Source organism: Callorhinus ursinus, unplaced genomic scaffold (genome assembly GCF_003265705.2).
Source record: "Callorhinus ursinus isolate GAN/ISIS: 27379988/994484 unplaced genomic scaffold, GSC_fseal_2.0 scaffold26, whole genome shotgun sequence".
NCBI classification, from domain to species: domain Eukaryota; kingdom Metazoa; phylum Chordata; class Mammalia; order Carnivora; family Otariidae; genus Callorhinus; species Callorhinus ursinus.
Window position 1 is genome coordinate 13,717,683 of NW_027397088.1, and position 18,548 is coordinate 13,736,230.

At 46.8% G+C, this 18,548-nt stretch overlaps 1 protein-coding gene across 8 annotated transcripts in view; it reads left to right on the forward strand.

Moving 5' to 3' along the window:
• Positions 1-18,548, forward strand: part of PHACTR1 (phosphatase and actin regulator 1) — a 554,233-nt gene that overhangs the window by 473,615 nt on the left and 62,070 nt on the right. For all 8 annotated transcript variants that reach the window (XR_012373825.1, XM_073877583.1, XM_073877585.1 and 5 more), the window contains one exon: positions 13,647-13,968. Coding sequence is in view for 7 of the 8 variants with exons in the window: in XM_073877583.1 (XP_073733684.1) it covers positions 13,647-13,968 (322 nt within the window). In the remaining variant the exon portion in view is untranslated. The remainder of the gene's footprint in view (positions 1-13,646; positions 13,969-18,548) is intronic.

An 18,548-nucleotide genomic window follows, 5' to 3' on the forward strand; every position in this document is an offset into this window, starting at 1 on the left:
CGTTTCCAAGGAGAGTGGACTTACCTACTCTCTATAAACCTCACCTCTAGATAACTCGGATCAGAAAGATAAAAATACATAAAAGCTAATCATCCTTGCCATGCTGTAGTATCTGGTAGCCTCTGAAATAGGAGGAAAACAAGATAGGTGGAGCTATCTGTGGGCTGTCAGCCTGGTGCTGTCCTTTTGGGTTTACACTCAATTAGACGTGCTTAATTTTTGTAAGTGAACAATCAGTCATAATGAATCTGCATCACCATGAGGCAGCTACATTAACCCTGTTCTGTTACTAATTACTCTGGAGACATCTGGGCTCTGTCAGAAGAAATTAATAAACTAAGAATTCTAGAATTCTAAATTGAGACTTCTAAGTTGTAGCATGCTCTCTCTCCCTGTCGGCTGTCCTGTTGACATTTTTGAAAGGGAACACAGGACAGTTTGAAAGACACCAGGCAGGATTAATAGAGAGTGACAGTAGTTAATGGTCCGGTAGGATCCTAGAGGAAGCGTGAGCCTGACCTGGGGTCACTTCCAAGGATACGATCAGGCAAAGACAAGCAGAAATACCTCCGCTTCAGCACGCGCTTCCCCTTTATCAGGAAAACCATTAGGAACTTGGAGACTGTCTCACGAATTTGCTCTGTTCGCCAGCAAGTAGAGAGAAGCCTACTTGCTCTCCCAGACGATCTTTCGTCTACCCTTGTCATCATCCTGGTCTCCGACTGCATGTGATAGAGGAGCATCAAATTCCATTCCTTCCGATCTGGAAGTACGGTGCATAATGCAGGTGGTTGAGGTGAATGATTCTCAAAACGCCTCTTTCTTGGGATGATGGTGGACCCCAGAGGAAAAGGGTTGATTGAAGCGGGGCGGGGGGTGGGGGAGAAACCACTCTCTCCTGTCTTTCTAAGTCTTCATCAGTCATCTCTCCAGCCATCCCGGCTCTAGGAGTCCGATATGACACGCTGCATGAATAATCCATGGCTCTGCGTACGGTACCTGTGATTAGGGGCCCCATAGGTGCCGTTTGAATGAAGGATAATCAGCTCCCATGAGAGCTGGGCTTCACAGTCTGCTGTTCACACTTGGGTAATAACAACGGCAGCTGCCGTTTTTTGAGAACTTTACGGCATATCGTTTAGTCCTATGAAGTCCATGCTATTATCGTTATTCTCTCTTTCCTAGAGGAGGAAAAGGAAATTCTTTGATGAGTTAAATAACTCGGTCCGTGGTTACAGAGTGTAAGTGCAGAGATGGACCCACTTTGTTTTACTCCAGAGTTCTTACTCATAACCATTAGTTTCTACCATCCTCACTAAGATATCTGTTCTTAAAATTTAAAACAGTGGAATCATGAGCTTGCTTTGGATTTTTTTGGCCTTGTGTGTTTCAGTCTCTTTTTAGAAAATTGGCTTCTCAGGACACCTGGGTGGCTTAGTCGGTCAAGCATCCAACTCTTGGTTTCAGCTCAGGTCATGACTTTAGGGTCGTGAGATCAAGCCCCGTTGTTAGGCTCCGTGCAGAGCGTGGAGCCTGCTTAAGATTCTCTCTCACTCTCCCTCTGGTCCTTCAACAGCCCCCCACAACTGCTTGCACTCTTTCTCTCCCCCTCTCTCTCTCAAAAATAAATACATAAATTGATGGATTGGTTAAATTTTAAAAAAGGAAATTGGCTTCTTTGTTTGCGCAACTCAAAGACAAAAGTGTATCCAGTCTTTCAAAAGTAAGTGATCTCAAGGCACTTGATTATGAGGAGGAGGACTTGAATGCAGTTGGGCTGGGTTTGGAAGAACATCCTGGAAATAGACAGTCTGTAAGAATCAAGAACAGGGCAAATCACGTGGGAAGCATTTGACCACAGTTAGAGACTAGCAGTTCAGCAAAGAAAAGGAAGTGTTGGGGCGTCTGGGTGGCTCAGTCGGTTAAGCGTCCAGTGCTTGACTCGGGCTCAGGTCATGATCTTAGAGTTGGGAAATTGAGTCCCGAGTCAGTGTGGAGCCTGCCTGAAATGCTGTCTCTCCCTCTCCCTTTGCCCCTCTCCTGCTTGTTCTCCCTCTCTCTTTCTCTCTCCAAAATAAATAAACCTTTAAAAGGAAGGATGAAAAGAAAAGGAAGTGTTGCTGATCCTTTAAAAATAAGTCCTTCTGCTAATGTGAACCTGCCCAGGGTTCCTTTGTCTTTAGACCCCGAAATACAAGGAACTTGGGTCAGTCGATAGCTAGTTTCAACATTCCAAAGGTTTTTACAACTGCAGACTTACCTGGCAAATGGCATCCGTGCCCTGTGGTACTTCTCAACGTCACATGTCTAATGAGAATATTCTGTCCAGAGCTCGTCACACCAAAACCGACATTCCTTTTTAGACAGTCTCTTGAGTTTTGTGGACACTGTCCACGGCAGACTCTTCTGTAGTCCCATTCTGATCTGTGATCTTGTTCCTCTCTGGCTCTCTTACTGTGTGTCCCCATTTCTCTCCAGTATCCTACCCCACCTTCCTTCTTCTCCTCCTGCAGCCTCCTCTCCAATCCTACAAAATCATCTACTTTTGCCTCTGTCCTTGCATTCTACTCAGAAAATGCAAGAAAACTGGTAACTGGACCACGGTGACCTTGGACCTCATCTCTGCCTTTAAATGGAAAACGTGAACTACAACCCAGAAGCCTCAGAAAGAGGTTTAAGGTTCATAGTCTCTGGGTAACTGATACCTTGAAGGAATTGGAAATATACCCAAATTTACTCTTCATCCTCAATTTTCTGTATTTTTCCAGTCTTGATTTCCCTTTCTTAAGATGCAGAAATCCTTTCTTGGTGCATGGGAGGACTTTCTCTTAAAACATTTTTAAAGGGTGCTCTCTCCTCTCACCTCTGGGACCAGCATGAAGATGACAACAAAATACCTTTTTTTTGTGGCACTTTGTTAGGTTGGAGATGGAATTCACTTGGCACTTTTTTTTTTTTATGGTGGTAAAAACAAAAAATTTACCTTCTTAATAGTTTAAGTGTGCAATTCAGTAATGTTAACTAGATTCAAGTTGTCTGTTAAGCAACAGATTTCCAGAATTTTTTCATCTTGCAAAATCGAAGCTCTGTAGCTATTAAATGACTCCTTTTCCTTTCCTCTCTGCTTCACCCCTGATAACCACCACTTGCCTTCTTGTTGCAAGGATTTGAGGCATCTCAGATATGTGGAATCGTATAGTTACTTGTCTTTTTATCAGAGGCTTGCTTCACTTTGCATGATGCCCTCAGGGTCCGTCCATGCTGTAGCTGTGATCAGATTTCCTTCCTTTGTAAGGCCGGATGGCACTTCTATTTTGAGGGCCCACCCTGTGCAAGGTGCTCCGCCAGCCTTGATATAATTTATAAGCAGTGTTACCTCATCAGCTGTAGGGGTCGTCGACAATTACAAGCTACAGAAAATGCTTCGTATGAAGATGTATAAACATGGTTCTCAAGAAATACAAACATCAGGAGACCGAATCCTTTTGAAAGACTCAGAAAAAAACATCATAAAGGAGGGTGTATTTAAAAGTTAAAGATGAGTCACATTTTGAAGGTCATGGAGGGGAAAGGAGGTCATTGTGACATGGGAGGCAGAGTTCACAGAGGCACCTGAGAGGCACAGTATGTTCAAGAACTAGCCAATAGCCCAGCATGGCCGGGGCGTAGGATTTGTGGAGGGAGGTAATCAAAGATCAGGCCAGAGGTGGGTTGAAGGGAAACTGTCGAAAGCCTCGAATGCCATGATGAAGGATTTGACTTTAGAGGAGGAGTGGGCATGTTTTGTGGACATTTAGCAGCAGTTGCTTGATTTCAACCCAGTTTGTCTCCTTGATGCTCTTGTGGATCCGATGGACAATAATGCTGGGGACTGGAGGTGTAACTGGAAATATAAAGGAAACTGGGGCATGGCCCTTGTCAACTGGAAATTGCAAAGGGCACCAAGCTGCTGCCCTTCGTTCTTCTCTTGGACATCATGGTGTTAGTATCCCGGGGTCAGTTTCCTGAGAGTGAGGATGGAGTTGGCCTTGGTCCTTGCTGTGACCTCAGCTAGCACTGAGGAACCCCAGAACAGGAGGGCTTGCGAGAGAGAGAACCTCCTGTGGGGGAGGCATTGAAGGAGGTGCTGGATGATCATTTGCCCACGAGTTCGTAGCAGGATCCTTGTTCTGGGGTTCTGAGTTATGCCGTAAACAAAATCGGATCCTCATTCGTCTGTAGAGCTTGAAGGAGCCCTGACACCTGGATGGAAAGCAGTGCCTTATTAGAGTAGCAGATAGAACATGACAGTCACGCATCAGTCAAACTTGTGGTCCAGACCGAGGTGTCAGAGCGTGCTGGGATTGTCAAGGGAAAATGGCAGTGCACTTACAGTCCGTCAGGTGCAGGTGGTTAGACCAGCCACCGCCATCACTGTAAATGCAAGAGCTAGGAGTGCGTCCGTCAACAATGAATAAGTATTGTGCTTCAGGTAGATGCAAGGTTGGAGACGAATTGCAACCATCCTTTTTTTCCCTTTATAATATCTAAGGATCTGGCTTGAACTTACTCGTACCTTCACCCTGAATGTTCTGCCTCTTCAGAGCTCCATAAGGTCTATGTAGTATTTCATTTTTTTTAAGATTTTATTTATTTGAGAGAGAGAGAGAGACAGAGACAGAGCATGAGCAGGGGGGAGAGGTAGAGGCAGAGGGAGAAGCAGACTCCCCGCTGAGCAAGGAGCCCAACTCAGGACTCAGTCCCAGGACCCCGGGATCATGACCTGAGCCGAAGGCAGACGCTTAACTGCCTGAGCCACCCAGGCGCCCCGATGTAGTATTTCATTTTATACCATCTAAATATACTTTCGGACATCCTCGATCTGTTCGTTGGTTCCGGTGTTCTGAGATCAGATGAGCATGTTCATGCTTCCCTTCATGACTTTGTGACGTTGATCTGACTCTCCCAGCCTTCTCCTGGATAGTCACAAATAGCTGTCCTCCCAGGGGTCACTGTTGGGTCCATGCTTCTTGCAGTTGTCCATCTCTAGAACCTTCTTCCTGTCCTTTGTACCTGTCTTGCAGAAGCCTCAGGTTCCATAGCTCAGTTATCAGTTGAACACTGCTCTCCTCCCCCGGTCTCCCTGGGAGCAAAAGCACTTATCCTCATCGCTGCAAAATCAAACCATATAATGGGCTTTTGTGCAGATGATTTGTAATCTCTAACAAAATGCCGATCTCAACAGGTGTTTGTTGTCATGATATAAGGATACCTAGAGTTGTCACTCTTTAAGAGCAGTTTTATGACAATGAATAATGTGTAATTTTACTTCAAAAAAAAAAAAAAACAACACCGAATTTCATGCCCTGCGAAGATGACGGGTGACCCAGCTGTGACCCCCACCCACTGCCCAGCATCTCCATCCCCATGAGGCATGTTCTTCCCTCCTTGTTGTCATCTGCCCAGATGGTCTTTGGAAGGGGTAAATTAAAACAAAACATTTTGTTGTGGAAAGTGACTCAGAAACAAAATCAGGTGCTGGTGACGTGTGTGCTATCATGGCCCTCAATTTTAGGATTCTGGAAGGTCTCAGGACATGTTTGTCACAAACATCAGGTGGTCATTGGTTTCCATGTGCCAGCCTGGCTTGGGAGAGAAAGCCAGGCTTATGGCATGTAACACAAGTCACTTGTTTGTTACTTGTTTCCCTCCACACCATCCCTCTTAACTCAAGGGGTTGGTCGGCACATGTGGCCTTTCCAGGCATGGGACCAACGAACTTAGAATCCCTGGGATGGTCTGAAGGAATTGACGGAACTCGTGAGCATCTTTGTTTGCAGCCAGGGGGAATCTGATTCCGGGCTTTGGTGACTCTGGACTCTCATTTTAAGTTCTAAGTACGCTTCATAGAGTCTCTTTATGTTCTTGGGTTGAATGCCTGTATCTATAAAAAGGAGATCAGAGACTCTAACTCACCGAAACCAGGTTGGCAAATGGCTGAGAAATTGTTGCAACACCCTTGTTCATTAAGACAGTAAGTGCTACTCTCATTGACACGTGCTCGGATGCATCCTCAGTTATACATGGGCTTTGACAGTGGGTGTTAGTAAAAAAAAGAGAGAAGAGAGGCTAGAGGTGTGTGCCGTTAGCCCACACTGGTTCTGTTAGAGACTGCGGTCCTGTGGCACAAGAATGGACCAGAGAAGTAATCTGGAGTTTTCCTTCCCTGGTCTGAAGTCATAAGCCAGAGCTGTGTCATGTTTGGAAATAACAGCCTTCTTGGGTTTTATGGCTCTGTGACACTCACAGTTTGAGTTTATTCTCCTTGTTCTCTGGAACTCCATCAACATAGACAGTTTTATGAATATAACTGCATCTCGATCAGTCTGGCTGCCGAGGGACTCGTGCATTTCTGAATCAGCAAGCAGAGAGCTTTGTGTTTGCCCCCGCAGAACCAGCCACTGCCATCATTAGAGATGCAGGAGTCAGAGTGTGTCCTCCAACAATCCATAAATACCATGCATCCCACAGATGCAAAGTTCTTTTATTCATCAAGGTGCTGTTGAGGCAAAGGAGACTTTTTTTATCCCTGGATTTTTAGAGGTAGAGTCTGAATCCCAAAAAGGTTAGCTATCTTTCCCAAGCCATGGAACAGCCGAGAATCTAGGTTCTGTCACTCCCAGTTCTGTGTTCTTTTCCACTAGCCCTCAATGCTGATGCAGGGCGCCATGCACTGGAACAACACCCTGAAACCTGGAAGGCCTCGCCTTTTTCTCTTCCTGCAGTGCTTTGCTGCAAGCAGGGAAGGCTGCCGAGACCATCCTTTGGAAGCTCTCTTTCCCGTTATTGCGTTCGCTTTCAGCCAGTTTTTCACCTCCCTACTTAGAACCACCACACACTAAACCACCAACACACCCAGTCGCTGTCTTGGCTTCTTGTGTCCCACCCCCGACGGGAAGTCTCAGGCTAGGGGACGCTCACAGGAGTCGCAAGAGTCCCGTGAGTAACCGGCCAGAGGGATGCCGTGCTCGGCAGATTACAAAGTGTGTCCACATCCTCTAGTCTGACCCGCACGACAACCTGTGGCAGAGGCAGGGAATATATTATTTTCTCAGGATCAGTGAAGACTACATCTGTGTAGACATTAATCCATGTACTTCTCTGGGATGGCTCAGGCCCATGCCAACACAGACCTCAGACTGGATTTCAGCCCACTGGTCCCTGCGAAGCTGTGTAGACATTAGTCCATGTACTTCTCATAACAGACAAATGAAGTAGGTTATACTCCCTTTCTACAGATGAGCAAACTGAGGCTCAGGAAGGCTAATGTCTTAGGCAAAATGACAGAGCTTCTTGGTCTTGGAACTGGGATTAAACTCCAGCTCTTCTGAGATCTAGCCCAATGGTGATTTCACAGGCCTCAACCTGCAAAAGAACAGCCCCCCACAGGCCCTGCTCAGCCCTCAGAGAGCAAGCACCGGAGCTGAACCTCCTCCAGAAGGCCCTGGGCACTTGTCCTCTTCACAGAGGAGCGGCCCTGAGGGGATAATTTCTCAGCATGGATGGTGCAGGGCTCCCTGGGGTCTTTGTCAAGATGCACATTCTCATTCAGAAGGCCCGGGCTGGGCCCTGAGACTCTGCATTTTTGACAGGCTCCCCGGAGGCTCTGCTACTGCCAGTCCTTGGACCACACTTTGATTAGCAGAGCCTTAGGGTAGGAGAAAGTAGTCGTTAAGTTCTACCTCTTCCCACGGCTCTCAAGACATGATGAGAAAGAAAACCAGCAGATGTTTATGAAGCACCTGCTATGCGCTGGACCCAGCTCCTTGTCAGCGACCACGAGGGGAAGAGCCGCACCTGATGTCATAAAATCAATGCATCACTTACACCTACTGCAAATAAAAATCGTCAGCAAGTCAGAAAAAACTGAAATGGATTGAATCGACTGTATGTGAGATGCTGTGACAAAGGGAAATACGGGGCCCATGAGAGCCTAGTGGTGGCACCTTCCCCCTGGGGAGGCTGAATGACCTTCCTAGGGAAGTCATTCCCATCATCATGGGATGATGAAAATGACAGCAACCAGGAATAGAGCTACTATTTATTAACAGAGTGCCAGGCACAATGCCACACAGTGAATGCACTTTATCTTACGTGATTTGTGCAATAGGCCTATGACATCTTCATCCCCATTTCACAGATTGGAAAACAGAACATCAAAGAGATCAAGCAGCTGCTGTTGCTCTCGGAGCTGAATGAGTGCGCGATTTTGTGGTTTATCTTCTGTGTTTAGCATGACAAACTCTGATAATGATCTTGTGCCACTTAATCCGGTAATAACTCGGGGCACTTTCTCAGTGTGGTCTCTACCGAGGTCAGAGTGATCTGGGAGCTTCTCTACGAAGCCGACTCCCAGACCCCGCTGTAAACCTACTGAATCTGAGACTGAGGGTCAGGAATTTGCCTCTCCCAAACCTTCCCTCTGAGGTTGGTTGAAATCACTGCCGTAAGAATTTGGCATCTTGGAGAGAAACGGTGGGGTCAGGCAGTCCATTCCCAATCTATTCATCTCAGTCTGTCCTTGTTACAAAAATGTCAGTGCCTCATTAATCAGAAATGAGTATTGGGTGTATGTTTCCTTTGTTGTTTAATACACGCATACAGTACACATAGGACATACGAAAATCAGTAAGAAGGAAACAAGAGGAATCTGATGCACTGAATCAAGTCGGTAGGAAAAGCTAAACATATGATTAAGTATTGCTTGAGACAAAATTTTGAAGAAAGGCTCTTTAGGCAAACTTGTCTGAAATGTACTTAAAGTATTCTAAAGCAAATAAAACAGAAAAAATGCACCCACGAGGATCTAAGAAATCTTTTCATCCACAAAATGCTCATCCATAAGTGATTTTTATAAATATAAAATTAAACTGGAAGCGCCATTAGACAAATTGGTTTTAAGACAAGTCCCTTAATTGCAAATGTTAGATTTAGACAAAGCTAGTCATTAGGTGAACAGATCTTAGACAGTGTAGCTTTCAGCACATTGGTTTCCTGCAAATTAGTCTTGTACTTTTTATATGTGGGGGGCATAGAAATAGAACCTGGAGACCGTGCCGCTGACCACTCAGGGTGGACGTTGGCCCAGGGGCTGGATGGAACAGATGCATCATATCTCCGCCTTGGGCAGCATTGTACTCCAAGCAGGTTAGCCCTCCCAAATCAGTGATTCTCTCCGATTCTTTCCTCTTCCTCCCTGAATATGGTGAGCACCTGGGAAGCATTTAAAATCCAAACACCTGGCCCCGAGACTCTCATTCAGTAGGTCAGAGGTGAAGGCCAGGAATACAAACTTTTAGCCAAGCATCAGGGGACTGTCACAGGTGGTCCAAGAACTCTGCTTAAGAATTAGTGCTCTTGGGCACCGGGGTGGCTCAGTCGTTAAGTGTCTGCCTTCAGCCCAGGTCACGATCCCAGGGTCCTGGGATCGAGCCCCGCATCGGGCTCCCTGCTCCGCGGGGAGCCTGCTTCTCCCTCTCCCACTCCCCCTGCTTGTGTTCCTGCTCTCGCTATCTCTCGCTCTCTGTCAAATAAATAAATAAAATCTTTAAAAAAAAAAAAAGAATTAGTGCTCTTGGGGTGCCTGGGTGGCTCTGTCAGGTGAGCATCTGACTGTGGATTTCAGCACAGATCTTAATCTCAGGGTCGTGAGTTCAAGCCCCGCATCACTGGGCTCTGGGCTAAGTGTGGCATCTACTTAGAAAAAGGAATTAATGCTCTTTTTTTGTTTTGTTTTCAGAGAAAAGGACAAGAGTAAGAGGTTCAGTGGTTTTCAAACATGGCTTTTAAAAGACACAAACCTTGGCATCCCCCCCCCCCCAATCCCACTAGAATCCCTGACAGGGGTGGGAGGGTCTGCATCAGTCTGAGCCTAATGCACCCCCAGGGTTGAGAACCACGAGGCTGCAGGAGTCTGGGCTTCGCTGTGCTCCACTCTGGGCACCCTGAAGGGAGAGCAGAAGCACGCATGGGAGGAGCCATCCCAATGCAGTTGGCCTTAACCAGGAGCAGGAAAGCCTGCAAGGGGGGGAGTTGGGTCTTTAGTTGTGCTTTGAAGGGTGAATGCCATTTTGATCATCGGGCAGGGAGGGTGTTTCAGGGGGCAGGTGTGACAAAGGCCCTGAGAGAGGATGAGCATGGTTACTGGGAAACCCAGTGGGGAAGCTGGCCTGTCCAGAGAGACCAGAGTAGCCAGGGAGATGCAGGGCAGGAGGCACCTGCTGGCACTGGACGGAGCTGGATGGCCCGCAGCAGTGACTGGGGCAGGGAGTCGTGGGGGGACCTCCAGCGTGATGTGTGCTAGAGGAAGATTTCTGGTATGGGGTGCAGATGTATTAAAAGGGTGGACCCTGTTACCCACCCTACAAGAGGAGATGAGGTCCCAGACTGGTGCAGTTGTCAAGGGGGGCAGAGAACACAGAAGTTTGCGAAGGACAAAGATAAAGTGATAGAAACTCAGAATGGCAGATGGTGTGTAGATGGCTCCAGATCTGTTATGAGCAATGACTTGGTATTAAGATATCATGAAGATATAAAAATAGACACTGAGAGTTACTAAAGATCTGGGCTGCCTGGGCCCCCTCCCTTGTCTACCATATTGGAGAAAGATGGGGATTACAGAGCCAATTCACTGAAAGCCAATAATTCCACCTGATTTTAACCTTTTCCCCAATTTCCTCCCTTTTTACCAAATCTGCTGAGCTAAAAAATTATTTTAAGTAATTCATCTTCATTTCCTACCCCTATTTAATTGATGACCGTGGGTAGTGAAACAATCAGAAAAGAAACACAGGCAGGAAAAGAGAAAGGGGTCCTCCAGGACCCCAGCATCTCTTTTCTCAAGCAATGAGAGTAACCATGTCCACTAATTTGGTCATTACCTCCTTGCCTGTTCCGATAGAATTTTCTGGCATCCCCTTGGCCATTTTCCTAGTGAAGAAGCTAAGTAAGTTTTACTGCAGAAGTGGTGGCAGGAAGCAAGAAGGTGGCAGAAGTGGTGGTCGAGTGTGTGCAGGAAGGTGTAGCTTAGCAAGACGGTAGAACCCAAGGTAATGACCGTTCCTTCCCAGAGAGACGGTTCCATGCTGCCCTCCTGCTCAAGCAGGTGAGCGCCTACCTGCCTTAGATAGACAGCTAGAACACAAAGGAAGGAATAACGGGTAAAGGTTCTTGGATAGAAACCCTTAACACGTCCAGACACACTGCATTTACTAGGGCTGCGCAAAGCCTTCCAAGAGCCAAGGGAGTGGACCCTTCAGTAGCAAGAACTGGACACGGGGTGAGTTTCTGCCTCTCAGCCACTTTGGAATGAGCACCCTTGGTCATGCCCCTGAACGTGGTTAGGTCACTTTGTATCCTGTGCGTGGGGGATGGTGACAAACAGGATGAGCCTTTGGGGAGGAACATGACCATGGCTATGACCGGCTGGCATTTTGGCCTTGGGGAGCAAGCTTATCAGGCCCCCTGGAAGTATGAAGCTTCCTTGTATCAGCTGTAGGATCCACTATTTAGTGTCCATATACCCCCGGCTGCATCGTCCTAAAATTGTTTTTCATTTTATGCTCCTGTACCTCCCCTCCCCCTCCCGGAGAGTATCTATTTCTAGGAGAAGAAGGTGGGAATTCATCCCACCACAGAGCATCAGAACATCAGCTCATTCTCTAAACATGTTGTGAGCCTCTTGCTGTGTGCACTGGGCGCCGTACAAGATGCTAAGGAGAGAGTGACACATTATTCGAGGTCTTGGTTCTCCAGCAGAGGGGACAGCTGTGTAAACAGGAAGCGCCACTCAGTGTCCTCAGAGCCCAGTGGCATCGTCCGCAAAAGCGAGATGATAATGTGTCTACATCACAGGCTCGCTGTGAGGATTAAAGTGAAAAGCACTTGGTATCTGGCAGGGGTAAGGGGCGGCTAGAGTTCTTTCCCCCATCACTGTGGCCACCATTGCTGTGGGCGCGGACCCACCTCACACCCACAGGAGGTCCACTGGGTGCGGAATGGAAGGAGTGCTATAATGACCCAGGAAGGCTTCTCGGAAGAGGTAATTTTTGAGTTGGATCTTGAAGGGAGAGGAGGAGTGGACCCAGAAGACAAAACAGAGAGGAATATTCCAAACTGAGGAGAGAATGTAGCAGAGGCCCAGGGGTGTGCGAACATCAGGTAGTTTGGGGAACACGAGACGGGGGGGGCTTTGAGGAGACCAGGGGGGACCATGACAACCCATGTGGAGAATGTGAGGGACAAAGGCCCCCCCCCCGCGAGATTTAGGGGAGGATGGAGACTGAATTTGTGGGCCAGCAAATAAGGAAAACCCACAGGAGAAAAGCAGTAGGTGTCGTAGGAGACCCTGATCTAAGGCTTTTCAGATATGATAGGAGAGGCCGTTTCTCATAGGGGAACCAGAGCAAACTTCAGGAGGTAAAGTGTGGGCATAGAAAGATGAGCTGAACAGCACACAGACCTTGGAAGGCTTGGATGACGCGTCAGGAAGGTGGGCTTTATTTCTAGGCCATTGGTGGGGTTTAAATGAAGGTGTGACAGCAGATTGGTGCCCTCAGGATATCACTTCGGTAGAACTGTGGGGAAATTAAACTGACGAAGGCCACACTCAGAGTAGACAGACAGATGGAGAAAAATCTAAGGCCTCTGGGAGCAAGATGCAGAACCCTGCGATCCTCCTGATGTGGATACCAGGTGGGAAGTCAAGAGCGCTCTGACACGTGCCATACAGCCTTCCCCTCCCCCACTGTGCCCTTCCTGACCGAGCTTCTCCCAGGCCAGCCTGCAGCCCACAAGACTCAACCCTGCCCCCCACCCGTGCTAGATCATCTCCAGGAATTTGCAAGGTTGTCCCAAAGGTGGCCCAGGGGCTGGTTTGTCTTGCAGCTCCCCTGAGTTTGGAGCATCCCTGGGAAGCTTCAAAACCACTCTCCTGGAACCGAGGGGTGCTGGGTGTGTGCAGGTTCCACCAAGGCCCACGAGTGCCTGTTGGAGCTTCCCTACAGTTCAAATAACCCAACTCTGGATGCCACGTGAGTGGGCCAACCAGCCCAGCCACTGAGCTCAGACCTCATGGAGGTCAAGTGTGGACAGGAAGAGAGATGAGCTGCACGGCACACAGTTACTTGTGGAGGGACATCCTGTTCGTGGACTTGAACCTAGGACTGGCTTCTAGTCCCATGCCGGTTAGAAAGTGCCAGGTCAAAGGATATTTTCACATGACAGTGGCAAAATTGTAGACAATATGGCGTATCCTAGAAAGGGTCTCTTTGAAGTTCCATGGGTTTCCAGGAACAGAAGAATGCACTGCGTTCGTCCCCCCTTCCTGCTGCCAGTGAGCCTTACTTAGCCTGAGAGCTGCGTGACAGAGGTCACCAATGCCTGGGTCCCCGAGGACCCTTGATGTGGCCAGCCCACTTTCGGCAGGAACTAAGAATTGGTGGGTACTTGTTGAGGGGCACTCGCCTTGCTGGTGGCCTCAGTTGGTGCATTTTATCTCAGGGCCCACGGCAGGGCCCACGGTCCCAGGGTGGGCGCATATGTGAGGGTCTAGGTTTCTTCCCGTGCCCCCAACCTCACAGCTGCCTCTCGCCCTCCTTGTGCTACAGATCCTGGCGGCCCTGTGAAATTGCCTTGTCTGCCCGTCAAACTGTCGCCTCCACTACCTCCAAAGAAAGTCATGATCTGCATGCCTGTCGGGGGGCCAGACCTCTCCCTGGCATCCTACGCGGCCCAGAAGAGCGGCCCGCAGAGTGGGGCCCAGCATCACCACACGGTCCTGCCGTCCCAGATCCAACACCAGCTGCAGTACGGCAGTCTCGGCCCGCACCTCCCCTCCACCACCGGCTCCCTCCCCATGCACCCCTCTGGCTGCAGGATGATCGAGGAGCTGAACAAAACGCTGGCCATGACCATGCAGAGGCTGGAAAGGTAATTGGTGGGGGAAGGGGAGGGAGGGCTGGGGGGGTGGTCTTGGCTCCGTGGCCCCGGGCCGGGCGGGGGTGGGGGGTGGCGATTGGGGATCTGACCGTGACTCAGAGGTGTAAAGACCAGGGTAATGGCTCATCCTCGCTGGGGAAAAACTTGGAAGTAAAATCAGACCAAAAACTCAGTGTCAAGGAAAGTGTGGAAGAAAAAAAAAATAGTATTGTCAATTGACAGACTATAGAACAATCATATTTATTAGAAAGAAAATGTAACATATATGTATACACGCGTACTCCAAAAATAGCCTAATACATATGTATAAATATATAAGTAATACATAAACATACTAGTATGTATAAATGTATTAATATATTTAATATAGGTTTTAAATATAAATATTTAATATAAGTTAAATACTATAAATATATTAATATATGTACTTACATATAAATATATCTAAATACATAAATATATATAAAGAGTAATATATATGTGTTATATATATAACACATATGCTTCTATTAATCTTAACATTTTTGAAAGCATATATATATATATAATTATTAATAGCGGTTATCCCTCAGGTGGGGAGATGGGAGAGAAATTCTTTTACTTTTATATTCCATATCTTTCTGTACTGCTACTTTTTTATTTTATGTGATTGTTTTTATGATGGAAAAAGACAGGGACGCCTGGGTGGCTCAGTCGGTTGAGCGTCCAACTCTTGATCTTGGCTCGGGTCATGATCTCAGGGTCGTGAGATCGAGCCCCGTGTAGGACCTGAAGGACTCGTTCTGAATTGTTCGTGCTGTGTGTGTGCGTACGCGCGTGCAAATACTACCCCACTTCTCCCAGATTTCCCAACATGATTCCAAGGCATGTTGCTTGCCCTAATTCCCTAGCACAACAAGAAGAAAGTGTTGCAGTCCACTGTGCAGGATGTGTCTGAGCTTGGGACCCTGAGTGCCTGTCCCGGAGTAGTGACAACTGTTAGTTAGCTGGGTCCTGCCGATGGGAAAATTGCAGTCTGAAGGTCCTGCCGGTCACCAGGCAGAGAGCCAGAGGCAAGATGGACATGGTCAGGAGCTTTCTGTGATAGTTTCCAGACTCGCCGCCAAGTTTTCTGTGTTTGGGCTATATGTAATTCCAAGGGGAAGTAGTTGTTGCTAGGAATTCTGACTCGATTACCAACTAATATTTTTTTTTTCCCCCTCGCTGGAAAAAAGATTTCTTTGGCCCCTTGGCATCCTTTTCAACTACTGTTACTGTTAATAAAGTAGTTGTTTTCAATTTGGATGGCACTTTTTAGTCTTTGATATATCTTTATTATCATCTTAATCTTCACATGACCTAGGGAGCCTGAGTAAGTAGAGAAACTAAGGCAGGCTAAGTAAGTTCCCCAAGGCCAATTTCTCAAGAGTGGTCAGCAAACTGCTTGTTGCCCATCGGTAACAGTGGAGGTACAAAAATGGAGGCCAAGTTTTAAGACACTTTTATAGCGATTTGACAGAATGATTTTATGTCTGTTGAATCTGTTAATAAAAAAGCGTTTTGGGTTTTATAGATTTTTTATTATATTTTACAAAAGCATCAGTTTGTGACAGATTGAAAATTAAGATAGATAAACATACCGACCAAACCAGCCAACAAAACAGGTCCTTCCTCATAGATGTTTTGAAAAGCACCATCCTAGGTAGTAAGTCAAGGGGACACGTCCTCAAGCCTGGGTTTTCCTACTGCAAATCCAGAACTCTCCCTATAATAGTACAGCTGCTTTCCTGAAAACAGCTAACAGTCAACATAATTTCCGATCTCCACACCTACTGTATGCCCAGTAAGCCTTTGTATCTCACAGGAGCTTTAATCAATTGAAAAAGATACTCGAGAGATCATGGTAGTTGCTAAATAACGTTTCTACTGAAATATGCCATTTTCAAAGGTTCAGTGGGAAGTATTAACCAACAAGGGACACGCTGTTTTTCGGGTCAGTAATTTCTGTGTGTATTTGTAGAATATTTCAGTTGCATGTAGACCAGTGGGTAGGTCTATTGGACCTAAACCAGGTCATTTCTTTCCTGAAATGAATCAAAGAGAACAGATGATATTATGGGAAGAGGGGCAGGAAGGGCAACAGCATGATGTTGACTGCTGGGCCAAGGCGATCCCCTGTGCTTTGTACCACCCTCAGGCTCTCATTACCTCCTGTCTCCCTCCTTTCCTGCCTTAGGTCAAGGTTACAGGGTCATTCAGATAGACCAGCCAGGACATAGAGAATTAACGTGTGCCTCACTCTAACAAGATCACCCTCCAGGGAAAGAGAGGCCTTCTTCCCAAACAAATAAAGATGGAGAGATTTTTCTGAGCGTCCCCATCTGGGTCTTCCAGAAGTCCTGGATGGATCCGAAGCAGCGGTGTCACAGGCCACCTCCCATTAGTGCGGGATCTGCCACCATCTCTGGTGATGCTGCCCTCCTTTTAACTACCTGCAAATGCTCCCGGTTGCCTGTCAACATGATTTCATCCTTGTTCTGACCAAGCTTAACACAGAAAGAAAGAATCATTTCTCTCTTCCCTTGGCAATTTCCAGTGACCCCAAAAAACACAGCAAGCAGGAAGAAACATTCCCGAGCACTTAAGCATGCCAGCCGCAAAGCCCCCAAGGTCTCATGGAATGTCACCTGTCAGGCCTTGGTGCATTCCTGTGGTCGGCTCCTGATGAAACACTGTAAGTCATGTGAAAATTAGATGAGGAATTAAGGAGGATTAATGCCGGACCTTGGGCCATAAATCTGAATAAATAGCCCTGTTGTCATTGGAAGGGACCATGGAGAACATCCAGGCAGCCAGCCCGCTGCCGGCCACAGCATGCCTGACCATTTGAACAGGGACCTCCCAAGGGCCCCAGAGAGCCCACCCCTTTGTCAAGAAGGTTTGATTATTACAGAGTTTCTTATATTAGGTTACAAGTTTTACTTCTCCTGACTTAGACCCCCTCAGTTCTATTTCTAGTCTTGCTTTCCTGTGAAAAGTTTCCAAATCTTTGAAGGTCGCTACCAGTGACTTTATTTAGGGCTTCTCTCTTCCACACTAATAATCCCAGGTTCCTTATAATAACCATTTATTGAGATGGTTTGTTCACCATCTTGCTTGTGTTCTCCCAAGAATGCTGTTCTGATTTGTGTGAACGAGTTCTTTTTTTTTTTCCTTAATTTAAATTTTACTTAGTTAACATACAGTGCAATGTTGGTTTCTGGAGTGGAAATCAGTGATTCATCACTTACGTACAATACCCAGTGCTCATCACAAGAAGTGCCCTCCTTCATCCCCGTCACCCGTCTAGCCCGTTCCCCCACCCACCTCCACTCCCTACATCAACCCTCCATTTGTTCTCCATCGTTAAGAGTCTCCTATGGTTTGTTTTCCTCTACCCCTTACCATATGTTCATCTGTTTTCTTTTTTAAATTCCACACATGAGTGAGATCATAAGGTATTTGTCTTTCTCTGGCTGACTTACTCCATTTAGCACGATACTCTCTAGCTCCATCCATGTTGTTGCAAATGGCAAGATGGCAGTCTTTTTGATGGCTGAGTAATACTCCACTGTATATATATACACCACATCTTCTTTTTCTTTAAATTTTTTATTGTTATGTTAATCACCATACATTACATCATTAGTTCTTGATGTAGTGTTCCATGATTCATTGTTTGTGCATAACACCCAGTGCTCCACGCAGAACGTGCCCTCTTTAAGACCCATCACCAGGCTAACCCATCCCCCCACCCCGCTCCCCTCTAGAACCCTCAGTTTGTTTTTCAGAGTCCATTGTTACACCACATCTTCTTTATCCATTCATCAGTCGATGGACATCTGGGCTCTCTCCATAGTTTGGCTATTGTTGATAATGCTGCTATAGATATGAACAAGTTCTTAATCATTACTGTAACCTGAACTTCCTCGATGACGCAAAGATGTGACACGTAGTTGGGCACTTACAGCATTGGCTCACCAGATTTGGGGGAGGGGTGCAGGAGGAGGGAACTAGAGACGAAGTTGAAGCAAACTTGAAGAGTGCCATATTTATTCAAGGTCACAGGGCTGCCCTCGGTAGGGCAGCCAAGCTGGAGGGGGCCCCGCATCACGGGGTTCCACAGTCTAACTGCTGGGATGTCAGCCCAGATACCACTTCTTTTTGCCTTCAATTCCTCATCTGTAAACCAGGGGTAATAACACCACCACCAACCTCCTTAGGGTTGTTTGTGAAGAACAAGTGACTTCTTCCATCCAAATTCATCGTCCTGTTGCATGGCATGCCGTGAAAGTGTCCAAGAAACAGTGGTGAATGTTACACCGAATTACATAAAAATTCACCTTCAGTGCCCCTGAAAGGCACATTACAAATAGGTTTGATCTAATCTTATTGGAGATTTTGTGTCACTTTCCTGAAATGACATGGTCTTCACTTGTTTCCTTCCTTTTTTTTTTTTTTAATATTTGATTCATAGTGTCTTTTTTGAAAGTGACATTTTCTCATTTCAGGTATCATGCAGTTTTTAAGAACCACAGTAAGCTCTGTGATCT